The sequence below is a fragment of the Trichechus manatus genome, unplaced genomic scaffold (assembly GCF_000243295.1).
Source record: "Trichechus manatus latirostris isolate Lorelei unplaced genomic scaffold, TriManLat1.0 scaffold00172, whole genome shotgun sequence".
NCBI lineage: Eukaryota > Metazoa > Chordata > Mammalia > Sirenia > Trichechidae > Trichechus > Trichechus manatus.
The window spans coordinates 3,053,425-3,079,616 of NW_004444108.1; the positions used below are offsets into that span (position 1 = coordinate 3,053,425).

The window sequence follows — 26,192 nt, forward strand, 5'->3', positions numbered from 1 at the left end:
CTGTCTCACTGCTCACTTCTGTCTTTTATATCTCAAGAGATTGCCTCAGGACACAATCCAGTCTTGTAGATCAGGTCCTGCCTTACTAACACAACTGCCATCCATCCTCCCTCATTAACATCACTGAGGGAGGTTTACAACATACAGGAAAATCACACAGTACCAGGAATCATGGCCTAGCCAAATTGATACACACATTTTTTGGGGGACATAACTCAAACCATGACAGGTACCATATTCTTTCCATTTGATTCTGTGACAGGGTTGTTAGATTTTTTAGAATTTTAGAGCACTTTAAACAGAGAATTTTGTTTATCTTAGAATAAGCACCACCTACCTACCCACACAAGAATTCCTCCTCTGTTATCAGTCTCTGTTTTTGCCTAACAGAAAGAACTAGATCTGCTCTTCACGGGTGACTGTCTGCCGGTATCTGTGAAACTTTGCAGAAAGCATCTAACAAAGAGGGCCAGTAAGTCTTAGTTGGAGCTAAAGTACAATTGCTTCATCTGCTTCAGTTCAGGTTTTGTTGAATGAATTAACACCTGATCAATTTTCTAAGCCAGGAGTTCTCTAAAGGAAGTGCAACTCAGAGTGTTGCTAGGGATTTTGTTTTTCACATACAGGTTGCTGGTCAGGGTGAGGAATCACCTGAAGGCGAAAGAGGCGTAAAAGGATGGAAGAGTGCGTGTGTGTTCCTGCCCTCCTGCCAGAGTTTCTGAATAAAATGGAAAGCAGATTGTGAAGGCATGCCAATTTGAAGACTGGTGGAAAACTGCAATTTCACTTAAAGTAGTAGGTGGCAATGGTGCTGGATTATGACTAAGAAAAGAGAATGGAAATGAGGAACACATGAAACTTGGAAATATTGGCAATTAGAGGCTTCACCAGGTAAGACAAAGGGCGTGCTTAGGAATTGCTGCAGAAACATACGTGAATGAATATACATGTCAATACAAGAAGCCCAGTGGCCCCTTAATGAAAAACTGAAAAAACATCACAGGCTTCAGGTGCCTTCCAAAAAGTGGAGAGCCTGTTAGAGACCCTGGAAGTGACCTGAGCCTCATGGAGTTAGGGAAGCATTGTGGGGCTTTGAGAGATTTGACATCGTGGGATTCTGATTTCCATATTATTTCCACATTATATCCACATTATATATTTGATATGCTTGTTGATCAAGCACTGTTATATATATTGTTACAAGTTTAATAAACTGTATAAATATGTTTTTAAAATGTGTGTGCTTAGTAGAGCATATCAAGTTTTCTTACAAGGTATAGTCTACTATGAGAATCTCCTAGTTATTTCTTCTTTATACCAAAGCATCCTAAATAATATGCAGTTACTTAGCATAAACAACACTTGGATTAACTTCTCTAAATCCAAGACAAATTGATTAATAAATTGATTACAATGCACTGCAGTTAAATTCAAAGCCAAATATAGATTTACTTTGACTAAGATATTGAATATATACTTTTATTTTTTTAATTGCATTTTTTTCTTGATATTAACATCTAGGCTTGAAGGAGGCCATGAACTATCATATGAAAATGAAAGAGGTAAACATGCACAAAAAATAAGAAGAATTAAATTATCTTAGACCAGCAGGCCAAAAGTTACAACTTTTTCTGTTATGCAGATTAAAATATTAATCATAAAATTCAGTCTGAATGACCATTATAATTTATATTTAACAAAAATGATTACGGTTATTTCTTTTTTTAATAATATTTTATTGTGTTTCCAGTGAAAGTTTATACAGCAAATTAGATTCTCTTCTGATAATTTCTACACAAGTTGTTCAGTGACATCAGTTACATTTTTTGGCAATGTGTCAACATTCTCATTAATTGCATTCTGGTTGTTCCATTTCCAGTACTCTAGTTTCCCTGTCCCCCTTGTCTTCTCATCTTTGCTTTAGAGTAATCGTTGACCTTTTGGTCTCATATAGATGGTTTTTTAATGGAGTCCCGTACTCACTAGTAATATCCGTTACTTTGAGTGCCAATCTGTTATTTCGCTAAAAGGTGAACTCAGGGGATAGTTTCAGTTCAAGGTTTAAAGAGTATCTCAGGGTGGTAGTCTCAGGAAATCCAACAGTCTAAACTGGTCCAGTAAATCTGGACTTTTTAAGAATTTGAGTTCTGTTCCACATTTTTCTCTCTCTCTATCCAAGTCCATCTATTGTGGCCCTGATCAGAACTGTTTGTAGTGGTAGCTGAGGAAAACTTTAGCCTAGGAAATCATACCTGCTTTCAAATTAGACATTATTTTTATTTAGGTGACATTTTTACATAATTTTAAAAGAACAAGATTTACCTACAGTAGCCAAGCCACTTAGCTTTCTGGTATCTCAGGCTATGTCGAAGTGATGTCAATTTACTTAAAACTTTAGTCCCTCATATTTAATAGCATAGGAAAGTATTCACAATGTATTGTTATATAAAATGTAACTGGCTTCAAAATAGTATGCACATCATGAATCCAATTATGTAAAATGTGTGTGTGTGTATATAAATGTAAGTATGTATGCATACACACACACACATAAATATATGAATGCCACTAAAATATGTATATGTATATATACATACCCCAAAATAATAATTACATGATTAAGTCAATAATATATATTTGCCTCCATTTTTAAAATGAGACAATAAACTCACAACATTAAAATCAATTTAAATTTTTTTACTTAATTTTGCATCTGAAAACCAAGTTTTGAGAACTTGAAAATTCAGGTTTTTAACAAATACTCTTTCTTCATTTTTCACCAGGTTGTAGGGGGGTACCATACTTAGGCTCTAGTAGCATTGTTTGGGAGAAAAATAAAAACAACTAATAATGCACTCTCAGTTTAAGATGGGCTAACGGCATCAATTTTAGGTTAAGAAGGCAGTTGCAGATTAGAACATACTTTTTAAAAAATCACCAAAACTCAGATCTTAAACTACTATAAGTCACTGGGAGAAGCTTCACCATTGAGTCAATGGTGAATAGGAATTTTGTGTGTTTGCTCAGCTCTTGTTTGAGTGCTTTAACAAAAATAATATTTTAGGTTTTACTCACTTTGGGGCCTTGTAGTCCTGGGTTTCCCGGTGGACATATACATGGAGCTGGAGTTGAACCTACATCACTGGGACCATTTAGGCACTACAAAGACAAAAATGGAAATAAACGACAAACATGAAAAGATCTATATATGTATATGTATAAAGTCCCTGGGTGGCGCAAACAGTTAAGTGCTCTATTACTAGTCGAAAGTATGGTGGTTTGAATGCACCCAGCGGCACTTGGAAGACAGGACTGGTGATCTGCTTCCGAAAGCTCACAGTACTGAAAACCCTATGGAGCTGTTTTACTCTGCACACATGGAGTTGCTATGAGTCGGAATCAACTTGACAGGAACTAGCAACGACAACATATATGTATATATGTGTATGTATGTGTGTCTGTATGTTTGTGTAAAATGATAAAGAAATCTCACAATCACTTCTTTATTTCATACCATCCAATCCACTAAGAAATTCTAATTTAAAAAAAAAAAAAAAAAGCATATGATCACTAAATACATTAAAAAACCAAAAGCAAACCAACCCCGTTGCCGTCAAGTCAATTCCAACTCGTAGCAACCCTATAGGACAGAGTGGAACTGCCCCATAAGGTTTCCAAGGAGAAGCTAGTGGATTTGAACTGCCGACCTGTTGGTTAGCAGTCAAGCTCTTAACCACTGTGCCACATTCAAGCTACATACATATGGGTTCTATTTGTCTAATGTACTTACAGTTGATGGAATTCCTTCAACAATCCCACAATGTAAATATTACCTTAAGGAGAATAATAGTATCCAAGCCTACCTCTCCATTCTGAAAGAAAAAAATTTTTTTTGGTTTTAAAATGTGTTTTTAATTAAAATTTTAAATTATCTTCCTAATTTACAGATATTATGGTCCAGGTTAGAGATACATGAAATGTCAAAATTAGCAAAATCTGAAACATTGGCTTGCCTTTATCCTCAAAAATACTTATTTATACATGTTACTGGTACATTTATAGCGGTATAAAGGAAGGACATTAATTAAGGATAAGAGTGGAAAGAGAAAATTAAAATGTGAAAGTTGCTTGATACGATAGTCATGCAAGAAAAAAACTAACCTGAAGGTGTAATTTATATGTTCTCTTCAACTTTCTAGAAATAATTTAAAAACCACACAAAAAAAGCTAAAATACCTTCAAGCAAGTCACCAACTGTGTGCATTAAAATTTCATGCACTTATAGGACAGCTTCTCACTAAACATTATTTCCTACTGATTAACACAATTTTAAATAAGTTAATAATCCTTCCAAACAACAACAAATTAGATCAGAAAAGGAGAAGGTGGGAATGAGGTTTCCAAAAGGCAAACAAGCCACATGACATCACAGCTCCGATTAAGGAAGGAGACAGCACCACATAAAAAGTGGATGTGAGACTTCAAAACCTGCAATCTAAAAGCATGTCTTTATTATATGAAGGGTAATGGTAAAGGCCACAACATCGATTCAGAGACATCAATAAATAATGTACAACGGACTCTGAAAATTCAGGGATTTATCAATACTTTTAGGAGAGATTTATATTCTAAATTATTCCAGAACGAATCATTTCTAGAAGGTTCCAGTTTGATGTTATTGCAGACCTTTTAAATGTACTGTTTTATGTCCTCAAGTTTTCATAACATGTGGATTCATAGTTTTTTCAATTTAATAGAAAAAAAATGAGATGATGACCCCATGACTATACAATTTACAAGAACGATGTAGGGCTCAAATATCAATGGGAATTCACATTATAAAAGAGTTTTACAACAGTCTACCTTAGTTGCATTAGCAAGAATATTGTTTTTTGCCCTGGCAAAAAGGAATTGAAAAAAATAGAGATACATACACACAGATATGTAATCAGACAAAGTCTAATTTAGGAAGCCAAACTATAGCTAAACAAATAAAAATGTTGCTTATATCCTAGAGCCATAAGAAAATCTTACTTAGGTAATAACAACAACAAAAAACTACATATTCATCATTGTTTGAGAAAAAGTGCTAGTGTACAGGAAAACGAATCATTTCCTCCTGTTTAGAATTGTGCTGTTTGAGCTGTTCTGTCCACACATTTAACTAAGCATAAATGCATTTCATACACCGGATATTTAGACAATGAATCCTATGTTTTTCTGGAATAAGTCCAGTCCCACTTTACCTGAGCCCTGGAACAATTAGGATCAGACATTATGTGGAAAAAATCATTTCCTTGTGGCTCTCCACAGTGACACATTATTTTATTTCACGCATGAACCTCGAAATATGTTTTATCCAATGTAACTTTATTTCCATTGACAATAAAGAACAAAATTAACTCTGTATATTAAGACTCATGTATCATCTGCTTTTTATTGGTTACTTTGAAAGTAACACTTTCAATGCAAGACTTGGGGAAAAAAAAAATCATCCATCCTACTTACAAATCCAGGAATCTCACAGGCTGTCTCCCGGTTGTTCTGTTCTGGGTCACAGTAGATTCGCAACTTTTGGACATCGAACTAGGACCATAAACCCAGTAGAGTTTCAGTTGTGGCACATGCTAATTGTTTTATAAGACAACTCAGGTATGTAGACACATCCACTATAGTTAGTAACTGTTTCAGGTTTAAATCACAGCATTTAGCTAAAACACTAAACTACAAAATTTGAATACCCATAATAAAATGTAAAGATGTGAAACAACATAATACTGAAGGAAAAATTCCCTAACACCAAGAGCAAATCTCTGACTTCCCTCAGGAATTAGTGAAACTCTTCTAGCATCCCTGTATTAAGAGCTGTTCTAGGGAGCCTTTCCTAGGGCACTTAAAATCTTTCCCAGGCATTGTGTTTATCCTAAATCTCTACAACATTCCTGATTGTACAGGGTAGGCTCAGAGGCCATCTTTGTTTTCAGAGATTTAGTTGTTAGCCTGGAGTGTTGTGTGATGAGTAGGACTAGCACCTGTTACTGTTTAAATATTTAGTACAATCTGACATGCAGCATTAATATACAGTGACCACGGGTGTAATCACATATTTGAATGTGACAGATTCTTCCCTTAATAATAACAGAGCAGGAGGGACATACTTTTTGAAATAAAGGACTTCTATTTAAATAACTGTCTTTAATATACATACTTCTTAACCCACACTTAGGAACTCACTGCACATTATTACATTTATACAAGTTTTATTTAAAAAAAAAAAAAAAACTCAAAACAAAACTTTTTTAGGTATGAGCTGAATGTAGCAATTTCATTTTATTTTTTAATTAGAAATTTTGTTCATGAAGAGCCCTGACATGCATTAATCTAATTTTATCCTCACAGCTGCATAAAACTTTTATAGCCCCTACTTACAGCTCTAACCATGTGCTCATTTCCAAATTCATTATCTAATCTAAGTTTCTCCTGGGAACTATAAAATTATTGTTTCATTGGAACATAGAATTATACTCTAAACCTAGGAAAACATTTTTCTAAGTATTATTATACAGTGAAGTCCAATTTTGCATTTTCATACATACACACACACACAGGCACACAATTTCACTCAGAAACTGACCACATTTTGAGTTTCTTAAAAGAATTCACAATTAAGTTCAATACACCTAAATGTGGTAAACAGTACTACAAAAAACAGCAGCAGCTTCATTTTATGCAATGCAAAAAGAAAAAGAAAAATGCATTATTTGTCCACCTGAACAGTTTCTTCTTTCCCAGAGTATTTTCCAATTTGGGTTTGTCCGCTGACGAAGATCCCTAAAACTGGATGTAAGGGCTTGTTTTCAATTTGTTGATCATCAATATACAGAGTTACATCTTGTTCCGTTACTAAGAGTCGGATTTGATGCCAGTCTTCATCAAATAATGTCTAAAGGAAGAAAATATGGAAGATTCATAAATAAAATTCCTAAAATTCTTTCATTTTCTTTGTCCCCATTCCCTTGCCACCAACCATCACTGGGAAAACCCACATGACACAGACTGACTGTATTGTACACTAACTCACCTTGACCCAAACTGGACCTCAAATGCTACCCAGCAATTCTTTTATTAATCCCTAGTTGAGTCCCTATCACACATCCCAAAGCAGTGTCAAACAATTTACTGAAACAACTACCTCAAGGTCACAAACGAGTTCCTAACCTCCAAATCTCTTCTCTCATTCTTCATCCTATTTACTTCATTGCAACTTTGGACCTGTAGCTAGTCCATCCTCCTTATTATTCTCACTCCACTTCCATGATTCAAACCCTCTTGATCATCCCCATTTTCTTCTTCTCCAGTTGTTCGTTCTCTGTCTCTGCGAGGGCTCCTTTTCCTCACAGAGGGCTTTCTTCACACGTCTGTCCTTGATCTTCTTCTCATCATCCCCCTTAAACAATCTCATCCATTCCTACAGGTCAATTATTACTTCAATGTAACAATGCCTATATCCTTCCGGATTTCTCTTCTACACATGATCCCTATAATTCTAACATTGGCTAGGGTATTTTTGCCAGGATGTCTTGCAGTCAGCCTGACAAGTATGTATTAAAATGAACTTGAACGATCCCCCGACATTCTTCCTTTCCCGATTTCCCTGGGATAATAGCATGCTCAGTTTCTAAAATATAACAAGTGTCTTTACCTCCTTCCTTTTCTTCAGTTCCAATAACCAGATGCAGTGTTCTACCAAATATGTCTCTTAAACTTGACTCATATTCACTCTTCCATTTACATTCTCACTGCTATAATTTAGGCTCATAGATGTTTTGCTTTATTTAAACAATCTTTGAACTTTTATCTCCGACTCTTTCTTCTCCAAGCCATCTTTCATACCTCCATTAGGATTAATCTCTATTACTAATGTTCATGAAGATTAGTCCCAATAATTGTTTTTAATCTTACTTATTTCTGTATCCCCAGAATCTATCAAAAATCCAGAAGAGAGTTGACAGTATTGTTTATGAAAGGAAGGAAGAGAGGACTGCTTTGACCACGACACTCCTGTGACCAAGACCTTGTGATGAAACCTTGTCATCCACTGAATAAAGCCCAAACCCCTTTGTACATCTTTCCAGGCCCCCCACAAATTGAGCTTATACCTTGACAGCCCTTTCTTGATGCATCTTATACTCCAAACACAGGGGACACCACTTGCCATTCTTTAAATAAAAACCTTGCATTTTACTGCACCCGTGCACGCTCAATACTGAACCACTAGCTTAAAATGTCCTTATCTCTCTCCATCAAAATCCTATACATCCTTCAAGCTCTAGTCTAAAAACCACCTCATTTATGAAGACTTCCCCATATTCTATGTTAGAACCCATTTTTCCGTCCACACTCCACTAACACTTTGTACTTCTATTAGATACCAGTTTCCTTGAATCTCCCATTATAAATAAGCTCCTTGAAAGTGAGGAACAAGCCTTATTCATTTGTCATTTCTTAGAAGATCTAGCACCTTGCCTTTAATAAACATGACAGGCAAGAAGTTTTTATTTAATATAATTACCAAATGAAGAAATGGCAAATAATTTTCAAATACAACCATGTACATTTCTTAAATTATACAATATAAATGTATTAGAATAACAACCAATGCTGAATTGCTTTTATCATTAAATCTGTATTCTGAATGTATGACTTTGAAAATATACTTTTATTTTTATTTATTAAATACCTTTTGGGGAAGAAAAATGTCCTAATTAACATGAATTCTTTATCTATTATCAACTTGTATTTAATATTCTAATAAGAATGTCTTTATCTCAAAGACATGAAGGATATGGCAGTATAAAAAAGACTAACATGGATTTTGAAATCCAGTAGACTAGATTTCAAGCCCTAATAGTACCACTCCCTAGCTGTGTTACTTTGAGGGGGAACTTAATATCCTTAATCTTGTTTTCTTTGTCTGCATGGCTTCTTTATTGGGTAGATATTAATAAATACAGGCAGTCCCTGGGTTATAAACCAGATCCATTCCTAAGTCTGTCTTTAAGTCAAATTTGTAGGTAAGTCGGAACAGGCACATACAGTTCTTATTTAGCATCAGTTAGTCGAATGTTTTTCTTAGTATACGTTGTTGTTGTTAGGTGCTGATGAGTCAGTTCCGACTCATAGCAACCCTATGTACAACAGAAAGAAACAGTGCCCAGTCCTGCGTCGTCCTCACAACTGATGCTATGCTTGAGTCCATTGCTGCAGCCACTGTGTCAATCCATCTCATAGAGCGTCTTCCTATTTTTTGCTGACCCTCTGCTCTACCAAGCATGATGCCCTTCTTCAGGGACTAGTCCCTCCTGATAACACGTCCAAAGTATGTGAGACAGTCTCACCATCCTCACTTCTAACGTGCATTCTGGCCGTACTTCTTCTAAGGTAGATTGGTTTGTTCCTGTGGCAGGCCATGGTATATTCAATATTCTTTGGCAATACCATAATTCAAAGGCATCGATTTTCCTTTAGTCTTCCTTATTCATTGTCCAGCTTTCACATGCATATAAAGTGATTGAAAACACTATGGCTTGTGTCAGGCTCACCTTAGTCCTTAAAGTGACATCTTTGCTTTGTAACAGTTTAAAGAGATCTTTTGCAGCAAATTTGCCCAGTGCAATGCCTGGTTTGATTTCTGGACAGCGGCTTCCACAGGCATTGATTGAGGATCCAAGTACAATGAAATCCTTGACAACTTCAATCTATATAGTATATATTTTACCTTTCAAGCATATAAAATACTTAAGAAACACTTCCAAACTGGACAATGTTTTCATGAGTGCCACAAAGTAGAGCATGCATGCATTATTATGAACCATCATATTTGACTCAAGTTTTTAATATAATAGGCTTTATGACAGTTCATTCTTAAGTATGAGTTGTCCATAAATCAGACGTTAGTAACCCAGGGACTTCCTGTATGTTAGTTCCTCCCACCTCTTATCCCCATGTGAATTTGGAAACACTCTTCCTTACTTTGTTGCTTTCTTCAGTGAAGCAACATTAAAATGAGAAGTCATCTTTTCAGTCACGGTTCAAATTGTAGCTTTTCTCCCCCAACACACATAAACCCAACAGTATTTTCCACGTAAATACTATCATCACACCTAGGCATCTTTACCTTAACTCTAGGGTCAGCAAAGGTGACCACTTGTGAGCCATTAATTATGCTGGTCGTTGTAAATATCAAGGTTTTATCCACACCATTTAAGGTTACTGCTATTTGTGGTCTTCCATCAATGGTCAAAATTCTCCATAAATCCCACATTTTCTTGACCTTAAATCTCTGAGTGGAGACAAACACATATGATGGAGGGAGACCTTCTGGGAAAACATTGCTAGAAAAAGAAGAACATGTGTAAGCTTAAAAAATTCTCAACACATCTACAGAAATGTCCAAGTAAATAAATAAATTAAATAAAAACCCAAAAATTGTTCCAACGTATAACATGTACCTTGTGAATTCTGATAAATCAACTTTTGATGTTACTTCATATCCTTTTATCTTTGTTGGTGAGAGCTGGATTCTTTTCTTAACCTTTTTCTTTACACCCAAGCCTAAAAGTACATCAAATCCCTTCTCGTCGCGAGCTGCCACTGGAATTCGTGTTGGACACACAGATTCTATAAAGCAAAAGCAGTAAGAGTTGGTTAATTGTAGATTACTCCAACAAGAAAAGAAAATTCAAAGTATAAATACTGGAGAATATAAGAATTATCATGCCTATATACGTACACAAACGTATGTAAGTATATATAAACACATTTTCTGAGAAACCATGTGGAAGTGTTTTAGGCATTTGGGAATGAGGTCTCAATTGTCTGGTTTTTTTCCCCTAAAAGGGATAAAAGTTAAACAAATAATATGAAAAGTTCATTTGTTGATGGATTGTTTTAAGAGCAACAGTATACCAAAGTTTGTTAATATCATTACCTTGAATATGAAACAATCTAATACCTGGGGGAAGAAGAGGGGAGTAGAACTCTGGAACAGAATTTGTGATTCTCATTCAAGCTCTGCTATTAATAAGGCATGTGACCTTGGATAACTCTTTTAAGTTTCTTGGATCTAGAAAATGAACTCTATGATTCCTTTCTTGAATTCCAGCATTTAAGGGGTTAAAAAATGCTTGCCATTCTTGACATTCTTTGCAGTTCTAGCAGTTTTTAATTCTATAGCTCAAATATCATTGGTTTTATCACTCTGGAAAAGAACTTAACCTCGGGTCTTGTCTGTACATGGAAGTTCTACAAATGGGCCTATTATTATGATTTAATTATATTATATTAATTATATTTAGAAATAAGGCAAGAACTTTTTCTTAAGGAGAGTCATTAAAGTTTGCATTTATACAGTCATCTAACACTATATACTTTATTCTTCTCAGGAAACTAGTGTCTCAAATTATATGGAAAATTTTACGAGTGAAATGCTATTAACCTGTTATATTTGTAAAAATGTTTTCAGATTCTTTCAAGGCCCTCATATAACTTACACACTGAATATGACTGTTTTTGTTTTACTGAGCAGTTAATAGAATAATCAAGAACAAATACTCCACTAAATGTACCTTAAGATAATCACCCTCTTACATAAATATTAGGGAATATATACAATAAATAGTAATGAGATGGACTTGATTAACCCAACACATGCAGCCATAACTTGTACCATAGAATATTGAAGACAAAATATAGGTTTGATATAAGCAAAATTAGGGAAAGGAAGAGGTATTTTTCTCTGCAGATCTTAAGATGTTGCGTTCTGAAGGGGCCAAATTAATTACATCCTTCCTTCCTAAGTGTGGAGCTGAGAGGAAGATGTAGGAATCAGGCAAGCAGAAATTGTGGGTTAAATGTGTGGCTCAGTGAGCTTCTTGATACTGCAGATCATAATTAACCAACCCCTGCCAGCTACACAGGGCTGAGTCATTCCATGTCCCCACAAGAGCAGGGCCTGCCTGTTAAGCTCACTAATGGCCTAAAGAAGAAGACAGAACATATCCATTCCACACAGAGAAGAAAGCAGGAGGCGCTTTGCCAACTGTGTTCAGCCACTTCTATCACACTCCCTAATCAGAAAGCACACTTCTCCTTCAGGGAAGGAATGAAAGGAAGGTGGGGAGAAAGAATAGAAATATTTGTCCAGTTGAAGTTCCCCCACATGAAAACATGAGAAGCAGAGAATAAGTATTTCCCAGTAACACTACATAATAAGGTTTAAATCCATAAATCAATGAAAAAGATGACATCTTCACTGTCACTACAATGCAATTTGGGAAAAACAAAAACTATGCAGAACATTCTGTGAAGTCCGACTTCAAATACATTTCACTTGCAACTGCAGTAGAGAAAAGTTCAGTTTAAAAGAAAATGTATTATTCCTTCATAAGAATATTCAGAATTGAGTTGCTCCTTTGATTTGCTTTACAAAAAATAAATCGTAAGATGTTGGATGAGGAGCTCAGACTCTAAGACAAGAAGTTTAGGATTAGACCTGAGTCTCTCTTAACCACTCAAGAACCTCTGGATCCTCAACTGTGAAAGGAGAATAAGGATCAAATGGGATGATGTATGTGAAAGTACATCATAACCGCAAAATGGCCTGCAAGCGTAGGGGCTAAGGAAAGTATTTTGCTCCCTTCTTTCTACAGTAAAATCCTTTACACTGCATTTAATCCCCTGTTATAGGAAACAGTTCGGCACAACTTGTGAAATCAGGAGTATAATAGTCACAATATAGCTATGTTCTTAACACTACCCATCATATCTCTTTAGGGAAAATGTCTTTAAATAATTATATTTCCTTGAAAGAATATTTTTCCCCCAGGTTGTTCACCTACAAGCGTATCAATAAGATATTATTCCATATGGGAAATGAAAAGAAAAATGTAGTTAAAATTCTTAAATACAGTTTATATATTTGCATATACCTAGCTATGAGAAAGAGGTTGTTATGGATTGAATTGTGTCCCCCCAAAAATGTGTGTCAACTTGGCTAGGCCATGATTCCCAGTATTGTGTGACTGTCCACTATTTTGTCATCTGATGTGATTTTCCTGTGTTGTAAATTCTACCTTTATGATGTTAATGAGGCAGGATTAGAGGCAGTTATGTTAATGAAGCAGGACTCAAACTACAAGATTAGGTTTATCTTGAGTCACTCTCCTTTGAGATACAAAAGAGAGAATTGAGCAGAGAGAAGAACCTCATACCACCAAGAAAGTAGTATCAGGAGCAGAGGGTCTTTTGGACCTAGGGTCCCTGTACTGAGAAGCTCCTAGACCAGGGGAACACTGATGACAAGGACCTTCTTCCAGAGCCAACAGAGAAAGGCTTCCCCGAGATCTGATGCTCTGAATTCAGACTTCTAGCCTACTAGAGTGTGAGAAAATAAACTTCTGTTTATTGAAGCCATCCACTTGTGATATTTCTGTTATAGTGACACTAGATAACTAAGAGGTCAAAGAAAGGTTCAACATATAAAATGCCAATTTTATTATCAGTTTTTGCACAGTTTTGAACAAAGCTTCAGGAGAAACATATAAGTAATTAATTTCTCCGTTGTGTAGAATAAATAAGTGTATAATTATACAATCACATCCAGAGATGGGGGTGTGAACTGCATCTATACCCCAGTTGAGGGACAACATATATTCCCAGTTCCTTCCCAAATTTTTCTTCATTTATCAAGGAAAAGTCACAGGGATAAGAATACAAAAACCACACTCTTCTTCCCTTTGATGTTATAATCTTAAGTACCAGTAAAATCAGGTGCTAAGACAGACTCCATCTTGCTGTTAACACCTGCAACAGGTAAGTAGAACAATTTTGATAAACCAAGTTAAGTTAAAGGAGTACAGTCAGGAGCAACGACAAAAAAGCACAGAAGACCTAAGTTCACAACAGTTTGGTAACAGAGTACACAATTATAATTTTGTTTCACTAGAGTTTGTTCCCATGATAAATGGAGAAAAGGCTGAAGTTGTCAAGGATTTCATTTTATTTGGATCCATAATCAACACCCATGGAAGCAGCAGTTAAGAAATCAAAAGATGCATTGCATTGGGCAAATCTGCTGCAAAAGACCTCTTCAAAGTGTTAAAAAGCAAAGATGTCACCTTGCGCCTGACCCAAGCCATAGTGTTTTCAATCGCCTCATATGCATGCGAAAGCTGGACGACGAATAAGGAAGACTGAAGAAGAACTGACGCCTTTTAATTGTGGTACTGACGAAAAACATTGAATATACCACAGACTGCCAAAAGAACGAACAAATCTATCTTGGAAGAAGTACAGCCAGAATGTTCATTAGAAGTAAGAATGGTGAGACTTCGTCTCACATACTTTGGACATGTTATCAGGAGGGATCAGTCCCTGGAGAAGGACATCATGCTTGGTAAAGCAGAGGGTCAGCAAAAAAGAGGAAGACACTCAACAAGATGGATTGACACAGTGGCTGCCATGATGGGTCAAGCATAGCAATGATTGTGAGGATGGTACACGACTGGGCAGTGTTTCTTTCTGTTGTACACAGGGTTGCTATGAGTCGGAACTGACTCGATGGCACCTAACAAGAAGTATATTCAGAGAGTATTCAAAGTAGAAATGCTTCTGGGATGCCCACAGGTCACCCTGTTTATTTGAAACTCTGGGGTCCAGGAATATTCGCTTTTCAGTTAACTATCAGGACTCAGTGACATAAGTCTTACAGGGATCACAAGAAGTGTATTTTATTCAAAATCTTGCCATGGACGGGACACAAAACCTAGGTGTATCTGGAGTTGATACAGGGCAATTACATGTGCCCAGCACACCTTTTTAGTTGCGAATTAGTATCACAGGTGCGATGATGCACTCATGAATACCAGAACACACCTCGCTTAGTTTATGAGTGTCTATGCAATCAAATTCCACATTGCCAGATTGTTTGTATGTCACCCCTCCCTGGAAGTTACGTCTTTATTGAGAATTAGGGGGTTCTATCAAGGAGGTTTGTAGTCAGAGACCAAAAGTTATTTTACTGATCTAGAACATACAATCCAATAAAACAGAGTTGTCAATGTTGTCTCTGGTACAACTCATATTTCTGCAGGCCAATTTTCTCAAACTTTCCTGGACTGAACATGGTTTTAATGTCAAGGCAAATGTGTGTATGTGCCATTGATATGCATTTGCCTTCCTGAAAGTCCATCATACCATCATGTATTATAACATCAGGTACAAATCCACCAAAAAGGAGTCATAGTCACCATTGTTTCAATCTTATGAAAAGTATTAAGACTGTGATAACTAGATCCCATCATACCATTTTGGAAATACAATAAAACAGCAATAGCAAAACCAAAATAAATTATCCAAGTAGATATCCTCTTACCAAAGATTAGGAAAATAATAAAGAAGGCAGCCCCAACTTCACAAATTGTTTTTTCTCCTTATTATAAGTTGAATGATCTCACTCCCCTTTATTAGTAAGTAATCCCACTGCCTTGAAACTTAGGTTGACTGCAAGGCAAGAGTCCCTCTTCTAGGGAAGATTTCTGCCAGATGCATTGCTGGCAGACAATGGAGCATAGTAAGCATAGATTTTTATAACATTCCTTTCTGTGTTAAGTCAATGGAAACTTTGTCTGCTTAAGAGATAAAGCAACAGGCTCCAACTAGCCTTCAGTACAACTTGTGCAAAAGCCAGAAAAGTCAAAACCATTTGCACCCATAAATAAACTCATTAATCATATATTATTACATTGTTGGACCACTAGAAAAAAATACAAGAAATGAATTTCATTTTTAGCTTAGACAATATTTAAGGAAAACAACCACATTAAAGATTTACAGAATAACAAAAATAACTTGTCTTGGTTTTGTCATTTTAGAAGACATGATATTTTTTATTTTAAAAGCATTTATTATAATGAAATTTATAGAAGTTCCTCTTTGTTTGAATACTATGAATGGATAAGTAGTAATGTGTTTTTGCCTTTTCTTTACACATATCCAGAAAATAGTACATCTCAAATCCCTCTATTTCATTTTTTACTCCTTTCCTTTTGTATTTTAATTTGAGTAGGCAGAAATCTTGTCAAATATCATAGTCATTTTATACTCAAACTCTGTTCTTTGGGCTTTAGTTTACAGATGTGGGTTTATTTTTTTAACCAGACATCCAATCTCTTGATTAGCATGGCCCTACGTTTCTACTTACACTGATATTAATGTTCCTAAAATGTGGTCTATATCACAAAGGTTTGAGCCAGACACTCAGTTTAGGGTCCCACTGCAAGAAAACAATGCTGACAAAACCAGAAATCAAACCCATACCTGCCTGACTCCAAAGCCCGGACTGGATCCACCATATAACCACATGGCCTCAGGTTTATAGTTAAAAACAAAAATCAGGAGATAGTGCTTTACTTTAAAAAAAAAAAAAAAATTGCCTACTCAATTTTTTTAAACTTTTTTTAGTGAGGTATAACCTACATTGAATAAGATGTCCTAATCTCAATTGTACAGATCTATCGATTTCAATACATGTATAACTAGCACCCAGACAAGACACAGAACATTTGTAGTACCTTAGAAAACTACCTCATTCCCGTTCCCACACAATAAGCACCACCAGAGGCCACCACTGTTATGATTTCTATACCATTGATTAATTTATTTTGGCCTGTTCTTTATCTTAATATAAGTGAATCATATAGTATCTATGTTTTTAAGTTTGTGTCCTTTTGTTCAACATAATATCTGTGGAATCATCCATGCTACTGCACATAATCATGGTTTGTTCTTTTTTGTTGCTGTGTAGTATTCCACTGTATGAATTATATTACCATGTATTTTATTTATTCTACTGTAGATAGTCATTTGGGTTGTTTGCAGTTTTTTGCTATTATGAATAAAGCTTCTACGGACATTCTTGAACATCTTTTCAGGGAACACCTGCACTTATTTCTCATAGTTAAATATTCTGTTTCTATAAATTTTTTCTTCATTGGCTAGGTGTATGCTTTGCTCTAGTAAGTACTGCCAAAAACTTTTCTAAAGTGGTTGAATCAATTTTCTCTCCCGCTAGGATGCAAATTGTGATGGTTAACATTGTGTGTTAACTTGGCTGGACGTGATTAACTTTGGCAGTCGTATAACGTTGTGATCACTTCCCTGTTGAGATGTGATACGTGATCACCACCATGGTGGGATCTGCTGTGAGAAGCCAATCAGATGAAGAGGAGTTTTCTTGGGCGTGTGGCCTGCTTCCAAATATATGTGGACGTTCTGGCAACGCTTGGGGGTTTTTGCTCATTCTGGATCCTGCAACTGGCTCCTGTCCGTCTGACCTCCAGTTCTTGGGACTTTAGCTAGCAGCTTACCTGTGGTCTTGACTGCTGATCTTGGGATTCATAGATCATCACAGCCTGTGAGCAAGAGCCCTGTTCTTTGACCTGCCGATCTTGGATTTGCCATCTCCTGTGGCTACATGAATCAGGAGAAGCCCCTATCCTGATCCATGGACTTGGGACACTCCAGCTTCTACAACCCCATGAGCCATTTCCTTTATATAAATCTCCCTATATATATATATATATTTACACACTTCACTGGTTTTGCTTCTCTAGAGAACCCAGCCTAAGACACAAATTGACTCTTAAAAAGAATGGAGGGGTTATGGGAATAAGATATGTAATTAGGTGATAGATATTACGTATTTTTACACAAATAACATGTGTCTTCTATATTTGTTGGCCAGCTGTGCCCTCTCCCTGCAAGGTATTTTCATAAGCATGCTATGCTAATTTTTTTACAACACCATGTAAAGAAAATTGGCATGATGGTGCTTATGAAATTACCTCATGGGAGGATGTCAAGGCTGGCAAACAAACATAGAAAGTGCACATTATTTGTGTAAAATATGGTATACATTATATTTCAGAGAGAGAGAAAGAGGGACAGTGGGATATTCAGACAAGCTTTAAATAAGTTTATAATATTCCCAGTGAAAATTATTCTGTTTTCTTGTTTATTACTTTCTTAGCAATAATTGTCTTATACAACTGCATCTAGATCCGATTATAAACACTGATAGTAAGGTCTATACACTATAATGCATATATTTTCTAAATCACGCCACAGTTATTCTACTTTTCCCAAATGAATGCCAAAGACTGATTTTTATACAAAATATAAACATATTGTTTGTTTGTTTGAAACTATAGCTCTATCCTCTCTAATTAAATGAGTGGAAAATTCATATTTTGGGGTATGCCACAAGCCCTAAACAATATAACTTGACTTAAATTCAGATTAGAGATTCTTTTAACCTAGAGATAGAATGACTCCCTGAGGATTTGGTGAGGTTTTAGGAAACATTTTACCGAACCATACCCCATCTGCCAAACTTCATTCCACTTTCCATTCTCCCCACCTCAGGGGCTGGGAATTCATGCATATGTAAACCAGCAGTGTGGGGGCAGAGTGAAGTGGGACCAGACTTACGTGAGGGCAGAGATATTAACACCTGTGTGCTAGGAAATTATGAGATCTAAAACACTCTCTTGCTGCAAAACCAGTGTTCTGTTTTTCCTGGCCATGGCTCCTAATACATGTACCCTTACCCTCTATTGAAATGCAAGTTGAACTGAGTAGGGTAGGATAATACACCAAGCCATTATTGGCAAGCACCATAAGGCTTGAATTATGTGATCATATTATCCAGCCATCTCCAAGCTAAGAGTTTTATAAAGGATAAGTGACTTTGATCAGGGGAAAAGAACTTCAGAAGTCTTGAGCATCATTCCAAGTCAAAGTGCACCATGGCAAAGAGCCCAGAAAGGAAGAAAAACCCTAAGGCAAGGATGGCAAGCAGGCAGGCAGTCTATCTGTCTGTCTCTCACTCTCATTTGCTGTGAGAGAAAGCAGGAGAGGCATTTTACCATTATGAAAAGTAGGCATGTTATCACAAAACACATTCAGCTTCAAAACTTAAGATTTATAACTAATTCAGCAACACACTAATATGTAAGTAATTTTTATTTGTTCTGGAGGTTTAAAGACGCAAAGTTTATCAGGTATGCTAAAGCCATAAAAAATAATTTGGATAAGCTTTTGGCACATATGATAGAAAATTACTCAACCCCGTATTTTAGAAAACTTCAAGAGGAGCTACTACAAAATGTAGTCCAAACTTCTAGCTTCACCAAATGAGAAACCAAGGCTCAAAAAGCTAAGTCCAAGGTAGCACAGCTAATCGGAGCCAGGGTTAGCTCTGGCCTCAATATCGCAAAGTAACATCGCATACCCTTTTAAGAAATATACAAACTTCCTGCATTAATCAAAAGTGAGGATGGTAAGAAATGGATCAGTAAGAACACTCAGGCAGTTTTCTAGAGCTTGCACTTCAACTGTCTGCACTTGGGACAACATGAGTTCAACACAGTTTGAATTAGAATATTGGTCCTAACACCCAGCAATTCCAGCCATAGGCTATTGGAAATCTTGCAAGATACCTTAAGGAAGGTATTGTCCAGGGCACAAGGGAACAAGAGCAAATTTCTTTCTTTCTTCCTTCTCATTCTCTTTCACCAAGCCCATTCCTAGATGACTGAAAAGGAACAGGAAAGGAAAAAGAAAAGACTAGACTCTCAAACAAAGAAAGAAACTGCTGACCATCACAAAAACGGTGGTCCTGAGATAAGAAAAGTATTGGAGAAAACTCCTCCAGGGTAACCGATAGGTTGAGGAAGATGAAATAAACTGAGTAGGAACAAACAGGTAAATAACATTTTACCTGTTTGGATCAACCACAGAAGATAACAGTGAACAGGATTAGAAAGACAGTAATTCTACATGCTAAATACCTCAAAGCAGAAGTTAATTATTTGTCCCCCTAAAATGTAAATTTACCAAATATTCAAATACAAATTACAGGATTTGAGGTTGCTGCTGTGTTTTAGTGAGCTAATCATGATCTAATACAGTATAAAAGGTCAAGTGCAAAGAAATTCACATATTCCAGAAACACAATTTCAACAACTACATTTTAAAAGATGGCTATTGTGCAGCATGTATGCGAATTCAATAGTTGTTTTTATTAGGTGCTGTCAAGTTGATTCAGACTCATAGCAACCCTATGTATAACAGAACAAAACACTGCCCAGTCCTGCACCATCCTCACAATCCTTGCTATGTTTGAGCCCATTGTTGCAGTCATTGTATCAGTCCATCTCATTGTGGGTCTTCCTCTTCTTTGCTGACCTCTACTTTACAAAGCATGCTGTCCTTCTCCAGGGACTGACCCCTCCTGATAATATGTCCTAAGTATGTAAGATGAAGTCTCATCACCATCCTCACTTCTAAGGAATATTCTGGCTGTACTTCTTCCAAGACAGATTTACTCATTCTTCTGGCAGTCCATAGTATATTCAGTATTCTTCACCAGCACCATAATTTGAAGGCATCGGTTCTTCTGTGGCCTTTCTTATTCGTTATTCAGCTTTTGCATGGATATGAGGCAACTGAAAACAGCATAGGATTAGTCAAGAGCACCTTAGGCCTCAAAGAGACATCTTTGCTTTTTAACACTTTAGAGATCTTTCGCAGCAGATTTGCCTAATGCAATGCTGTTGTTGTTGTTAGGTGCTGTTGAGTCAGTTCTGCCGCATAGTGACCCTATCCACAGCAGAAAGAAACACTGCCTGGTCCTGCACTATCCTCACAATTGTTGTTATGCTTGAGCCCATTGTTGCAGCCACTGTGTCAATCCAGCTTGTTGTGGGTCTTCCTCTTCTTTGCTGACTCTCTACTTTAACCAAGCATGATATCCTTCTCCAGGGACTGATCCCTCCTGATAACATGTTCAAAATATGTGAGACGAAGTCTTGCCATCCTTGCTTCTAAGGAAAATTCTGGCTGTACTTCTTCCAAGAAAGATTTATTCATTCGTCTGGCAGTCCACAGTATATTCAATATTCTTTGCCAACTCCGTAACTCAAAGGCGTCAATTCTTCTTCGGTCTTCTTTATTCATTGTCTAGCTTTCGCACGCATAAATCGCAATTGAAAACATCATGGCTTGAGTCAGACATACCTTAGTCCTCAAGGTGAAATCTTTGCTTTTTTACACTTTAAAGAGGTCTTTTGCAGCAGAGTTGCCCAATGCCATGCATTTGATTTCCTGACTGCTACTTCCATGGGTGTTGATTGTAGATCCAAGTGAAATGAAATCCTTGACAACTTCAATCTTTTCTCTGTTTATCATGATGTTGCTTACTGGTCCAGTTGTGAAGATTTTTGTTTTCTTTATGTTGAGGTGTAATCCACATTGGAAGTTTTAATACTTCGTTCTTCATCAGTTAAGTGCTTCAAGTCCTCTTCGCTTTCAACAAGCAAGGCTGTGTCATCTGCATATGGAAGGCTGTAATGAGTCTTCCTCCCATTCTGATGCCCCATTCTTCTTCATATAGTCTGGCTTCTCAGATTATTTGCTCAGCATACAGACTGAATAAGTATGATGAAAGGATACAACCCTGACACACACCTTTTCTGATCTTAAATCACTCAATATCCCCTTGTTCTGTTTGACCAACTGCCCCTTAGTCTATGTTCAGATTCCTCATTAAATGTTCTAGAATTCCCATTCTTCACAATGTTATTCATAATTTGTTATGATCCACACAGTCGAATGCCTTTGAATACTTAGTAACACAGGTAAACTTCTTTCTGGTATTCTCTGCTTTCAGCCAAGATCCATCTGACATCAGTAATGATATCCCTGGTTCCACATCCTCTTCTGAATCCGGCTTGAATTTCTGGCAGTTCCCTGTCGAGGTACTGCTATAACCGTTTTTTAATTATCTTCACCAAAATTTTACTTGCATGTGATATTAATGATGTTGTTCCATAATTTCTGCATTCTGTTGGATCACCTTTCTTTGGAATGGGCACAAACAGAACTGAATAGACACATACTTACTTACATTCTTTTTGTGAGAATCAAAAAACATTTGGCAATATTCCAAACTTGATTTTTTTTTTACTGATTGTACACTTTAGCTGAATAAATTTTTTTATCCCTTTTATGCACAGCTACTCTTTCATGTGTAATTATAATTTTTAAAACAGAATTCTTTTACCAAAATACATATTGCAGAAAAATTCTCTGAAATAAATACTTGAACATAGAATATAAATGAAATTTATATTTTAAGATAAAAATGAATAGTAAGTGAAATATCACCAAGAAAAGTCTGTATAATCACGAAATATACCTGGCTCCAAACCAAAGGATTCTAACTAATCTGACAACGTATTAAAAATATAAATCCCTCTGGTCTGTTCAGGATAACAAAAGTCAACACAGTCTTATTGCTAGATAGTCATAGAAAGAATAACTTATACAAAAACTTGCACTTGTCATAGTACCTTTTTAGAAGTTTAATTAAAGGCTTGATTTTCTCTATTTTCTTAAATAAAAATTCTTAAAAAAAACTCCAAAACTTTAAAAATGCTTTTCTCTACCATATTCTCCCAAACAAAAATTAAGAAAATAGAGGAATTAATGACATAATTTGTTTTCTAACCTGCAAACATATAAGACTATTTCCACCAAATGTAAACCAACTTACTTCGGGAGATTTTGGTAAGTAAACTGGGAAAAACTCATTTTTAGAAATATTTATTTTTTAGGTAAGAGTATATTAAATATCTATAATATTAAAAATAAAAGATATAAACTAATTATTGTTGTTAGATGCCTTTGAGTCTATTCTGACTCATAGAGTAAGACAGAGTAGAACTGCCCCATAGTTTCCAAGGCTGTAATCTTTATGGCAGCAGACTGCCACATCTTTCTCCTGCAGAGCGGCTAGTGGGTTTGAACTGCTGGCCTTTCAGCTAGCAGCCAAGTGCTTAACCACTGCACTACCAGGGCTCCTTATGAACTAATTGCTCCCCTCCAAAACAATCTAGGCATAAGCATGTCCATTCGCTAACCGGGATTACTGTTTATGAAACAATAGAACTTTCTCAAATAACATTGATCATGAACATGAAATTAAATTTCATAGAATGATATAAACTTAATTAATAGACTGTTACCTACTATATTTTTTCTTATCACTGATGGGAATCTAAGTCTTTCTTGAGTGCAATTTTTAATACTTTCCAGAGCCTTAAAAATGTTGGTAATCTGACCCTTTTTTTTCAAGATCTAGGTATACTTTAAGAAATAATGAGCAATTTTCTTTCAGAATTATGTACAAGGATATTCGCTGTTATTTATATCAGCAAAATTTAGACATAAACTAAATGTAAAAAGAAAAGGACACTATTAAATGGATTATGGTATGCTCTAATGACAAAAGAATAAGCAAGCATTAAATGTTATGTTTTCAAAGATTTGACGACATAGGATATTGTCTGCTATCATGTTAATAGAGTATAAAATTATATATACAATCATAGAGGATACAATAATATACGAAGAGAATGAAATTATATATACAGTATTATACTGATTTAGGCAGGTATATAAACTGTCAGACATACTGCATGAAAGCAAAAGACTGAAATTAAAAATACTGATCTGTTAACAGAAGTTATCAGATTATATGTGGTTTATATATTTTTTTAAAATTCTTTATACATCTCTTCTTTCTCTACCATCTCCACAATAAACACGTAATTGAAAGGAAGAAATGACAAACGTTTAACAAAATACTGTATTTTCCAACTTTAAATTTTTTAAGAAAGTAATTGTTTCTAAAAACAAAATTTACCTTGAATAAATATAACAAATTTGTGCTAACTTCAACTCTAATATTAACACAATTTCACATTAGATATGACCATCCACACCAGTATAAATGAACAGATTATATCAAAATGTAAGAAAGTGCAACTATTAATCGTTTCAAAATTATACTGACTTACCTTCACAAAGTTTCTGCTTCATCACCTCCCTTATTTTGGATATTGCCATATAGTCTTCCACATAAAATACATAAGTAGATGAGGGCTTGTTGGCAATAGCTCTAAGTTCTGCATCTTCCGTTTCTGAACCAACACCAATGGCAAATAAGGTTATCTTACTGTCTCTTGCTGCTTCTGCTGCATCCTTGACTTCATCTTGGGATTTGCCATCCGTCAATACTACTGCTATCTTAGTCAGAAATCTTGAGGACTTAGCAAAAAGGTAATCAAGTGCAAACTGAATGGCTTTTCCTGTCCTTGTGTTTCCTCCCAAGTAATGTATGGATTCCATTGCTGCTATCAAATTCTCTCCCGAGTCATGGCTTCCAAGGGGAATCTCAAGTACAGGGTAGTCACTATACTGGACCACTCCAACCTGAATAAACTTTGGTCCAATGTCAAAGTTTTTTGTGATATTGACAAGCCATTTTTTCACTATTTCAAAGTTTTCTGGACCAACACTGTAAGAGCCGTCTAAGATGAAAACTAAATCTGTTGGAGCAGTACGACAACCTAAAAAAAAAAACAAAAAACAAACAAAAAAAAACCAGCAGAGCACATTTATTATATAAAAATCAAAAAGTGTAACACTAATGTTATCAATGATAACACTAGTGTTATCAATGAAATATGTTTAGTTTAATGCTAATCTGAAATATTTACATAAAAATGTAAACCAATGAATAGGTAGAAAGAGATTAAAAACACATTTCTGCCAACTTCCGAACTCAACTAGCCAATAACATTCCACACTTTTGGATATAACTGATAAAAGTTAAATAAACTAAAATCACTAAAGCATTCATTCTTGTACTATATCCAAGATGAGATTCTGAAGGTTTGATCGCCCATCTTTAGAGTTAACAAAGCAGTCAAAACATCAGCTGTGCTCAGTGAGCTTTTATTCTTTTCCATATATATAAAAGATTCTTGTTTCCAGATACAGGAAACACACATAGTCAGCACATCTTAGAGTTCTATTGGGAGGGAGACTATCTTTGGTGCAAGTTATAACTGGACAAGTTAAAAGAAGTTGTGGAACAAAAAGGAAAAATAGACATATTTTAATTCTCTTTTCTACAGTACTCACAGCATGCCTGTAACCCTATTTCATTCTTTTAGTCTACATATATTGAGTACCTATTCTGTGCCTAACATCATGCTAGACAGGGGGTTCAAAGATTCGTAAAATATGTCAAAAAGCTCAGTCTAGTAAGACAGACAACTGGTTCGTTAGGAAAAGCACAAAATAGTATGAGAATACTTGGAAGGGGATATTCAGTCTAACTGGGGAAAGTCACAGAAGGTTTTCTGGGAAAGTCGACAGGCAATCTGAAATCTGAAAAGAGAGCTTTAGTCAGGTGAAGAAGAGGACATTCCACTCAGAGGGAATAGCAAATGAGAAGGCCAGAGATGAGAGACAAACAACAAATATAGACTGAGACAGATGCAGAGTAAAAGACGACCTGGTTTGTTTAGGTAATTCCCATAGTTTGGAATATCCAACAGAATCCATGAGAAGAAATAGCTACACTTGTCTTTACTGGCAGTTAGTATTTTTTCATCTCCTTAGGAGTAAATCAATTGATCAAAGTCTCTCCCCCTTCTTTCTTTTCCTTTCTTTGTCTATGTCTACTTGCATATTTGGGATGACAAAACTCATATTAAAAGCCCCCAATTTTGCAGTTATCACAACTCACCCATCAGAGCCACCAGTGAATATTAACAAAATTTTTAGCTGAATATGTATAACAGCAAATAACTTAAGAGAAAAAAAATTTCCAAAACATGGATTTTTATCAAAAATTTAACTGTAATGATGATGTTACTCCTGAGGTGCTGTATGGTTAAGTGGTGGTGTACTGCAGGAGGGTCTGAGGGACACAAGTCCCACAGCCTCTGCCATGGTGACCACTGCCAGATTTCAGGCGAGGGGCAGAAGAAACGGAATTCGGCCCAGAGGCAAATTTGCTAGCCCAAGGGAATACAATTCTTCTGTTATTTTTGGAAGCTGGACTGGAATTACACCGTAACATTTTTATTGGGGTTTTGTGGGGGAGTCAAACAGGACAGAAAAGTTGTGTTTGTAGAGCTCTTCAAGGTTAGCTCTTCCCAAATACTAAGAGACTTACTGTTGTCTAGACCTGCTAGCATTTGCTTGCCAACCGATTC

At 36.0% G+C, this 26,192-nt stretch overlaps 1 protein-coding gene across 1 annotated transcript in view; it reads right to left on the minus strand.

Annotated features, from left to right (window-relative positions):
* COL21A1 (collagen type XXI alpha 1 chain) overlaps nt 1–26,192 on the minus strand; it is a 230,741-nt gene that overhangs the window by 94,760 nt on the left and 109,789 nt on the right. The window contains exons 3-9 of the mRNA XM_004386825.2: nt 23,982–24,533; nt 10,512–10,680; nt 10,178–10,394; nt 6,770–6,943; nt 5,509–5,586; nt 3,864–3,872; nt 3,076–3,159 (exon numbers count right to left, since the gene is read on the minus strand). Coding sequence (XP_004386882.2) covers nt 3,076–3,159; nt 3,864–3,872; nt 5,509–5,586; nt 6,770–6,943; nt 10,178–10,394; nt 10,512–10,680; nt 23,982–24,533 — 1,283 coding nt within the window. The remainder of the gene's footprint in view (nt 1–3,075; nt 3,160–3,863; nt 3,873–5,508; nt 5,587–6,769; nt 6,944–10,177; nt 10,395–10,511; nt 10,681–23,981; nt 24,534–26,192) is intronic.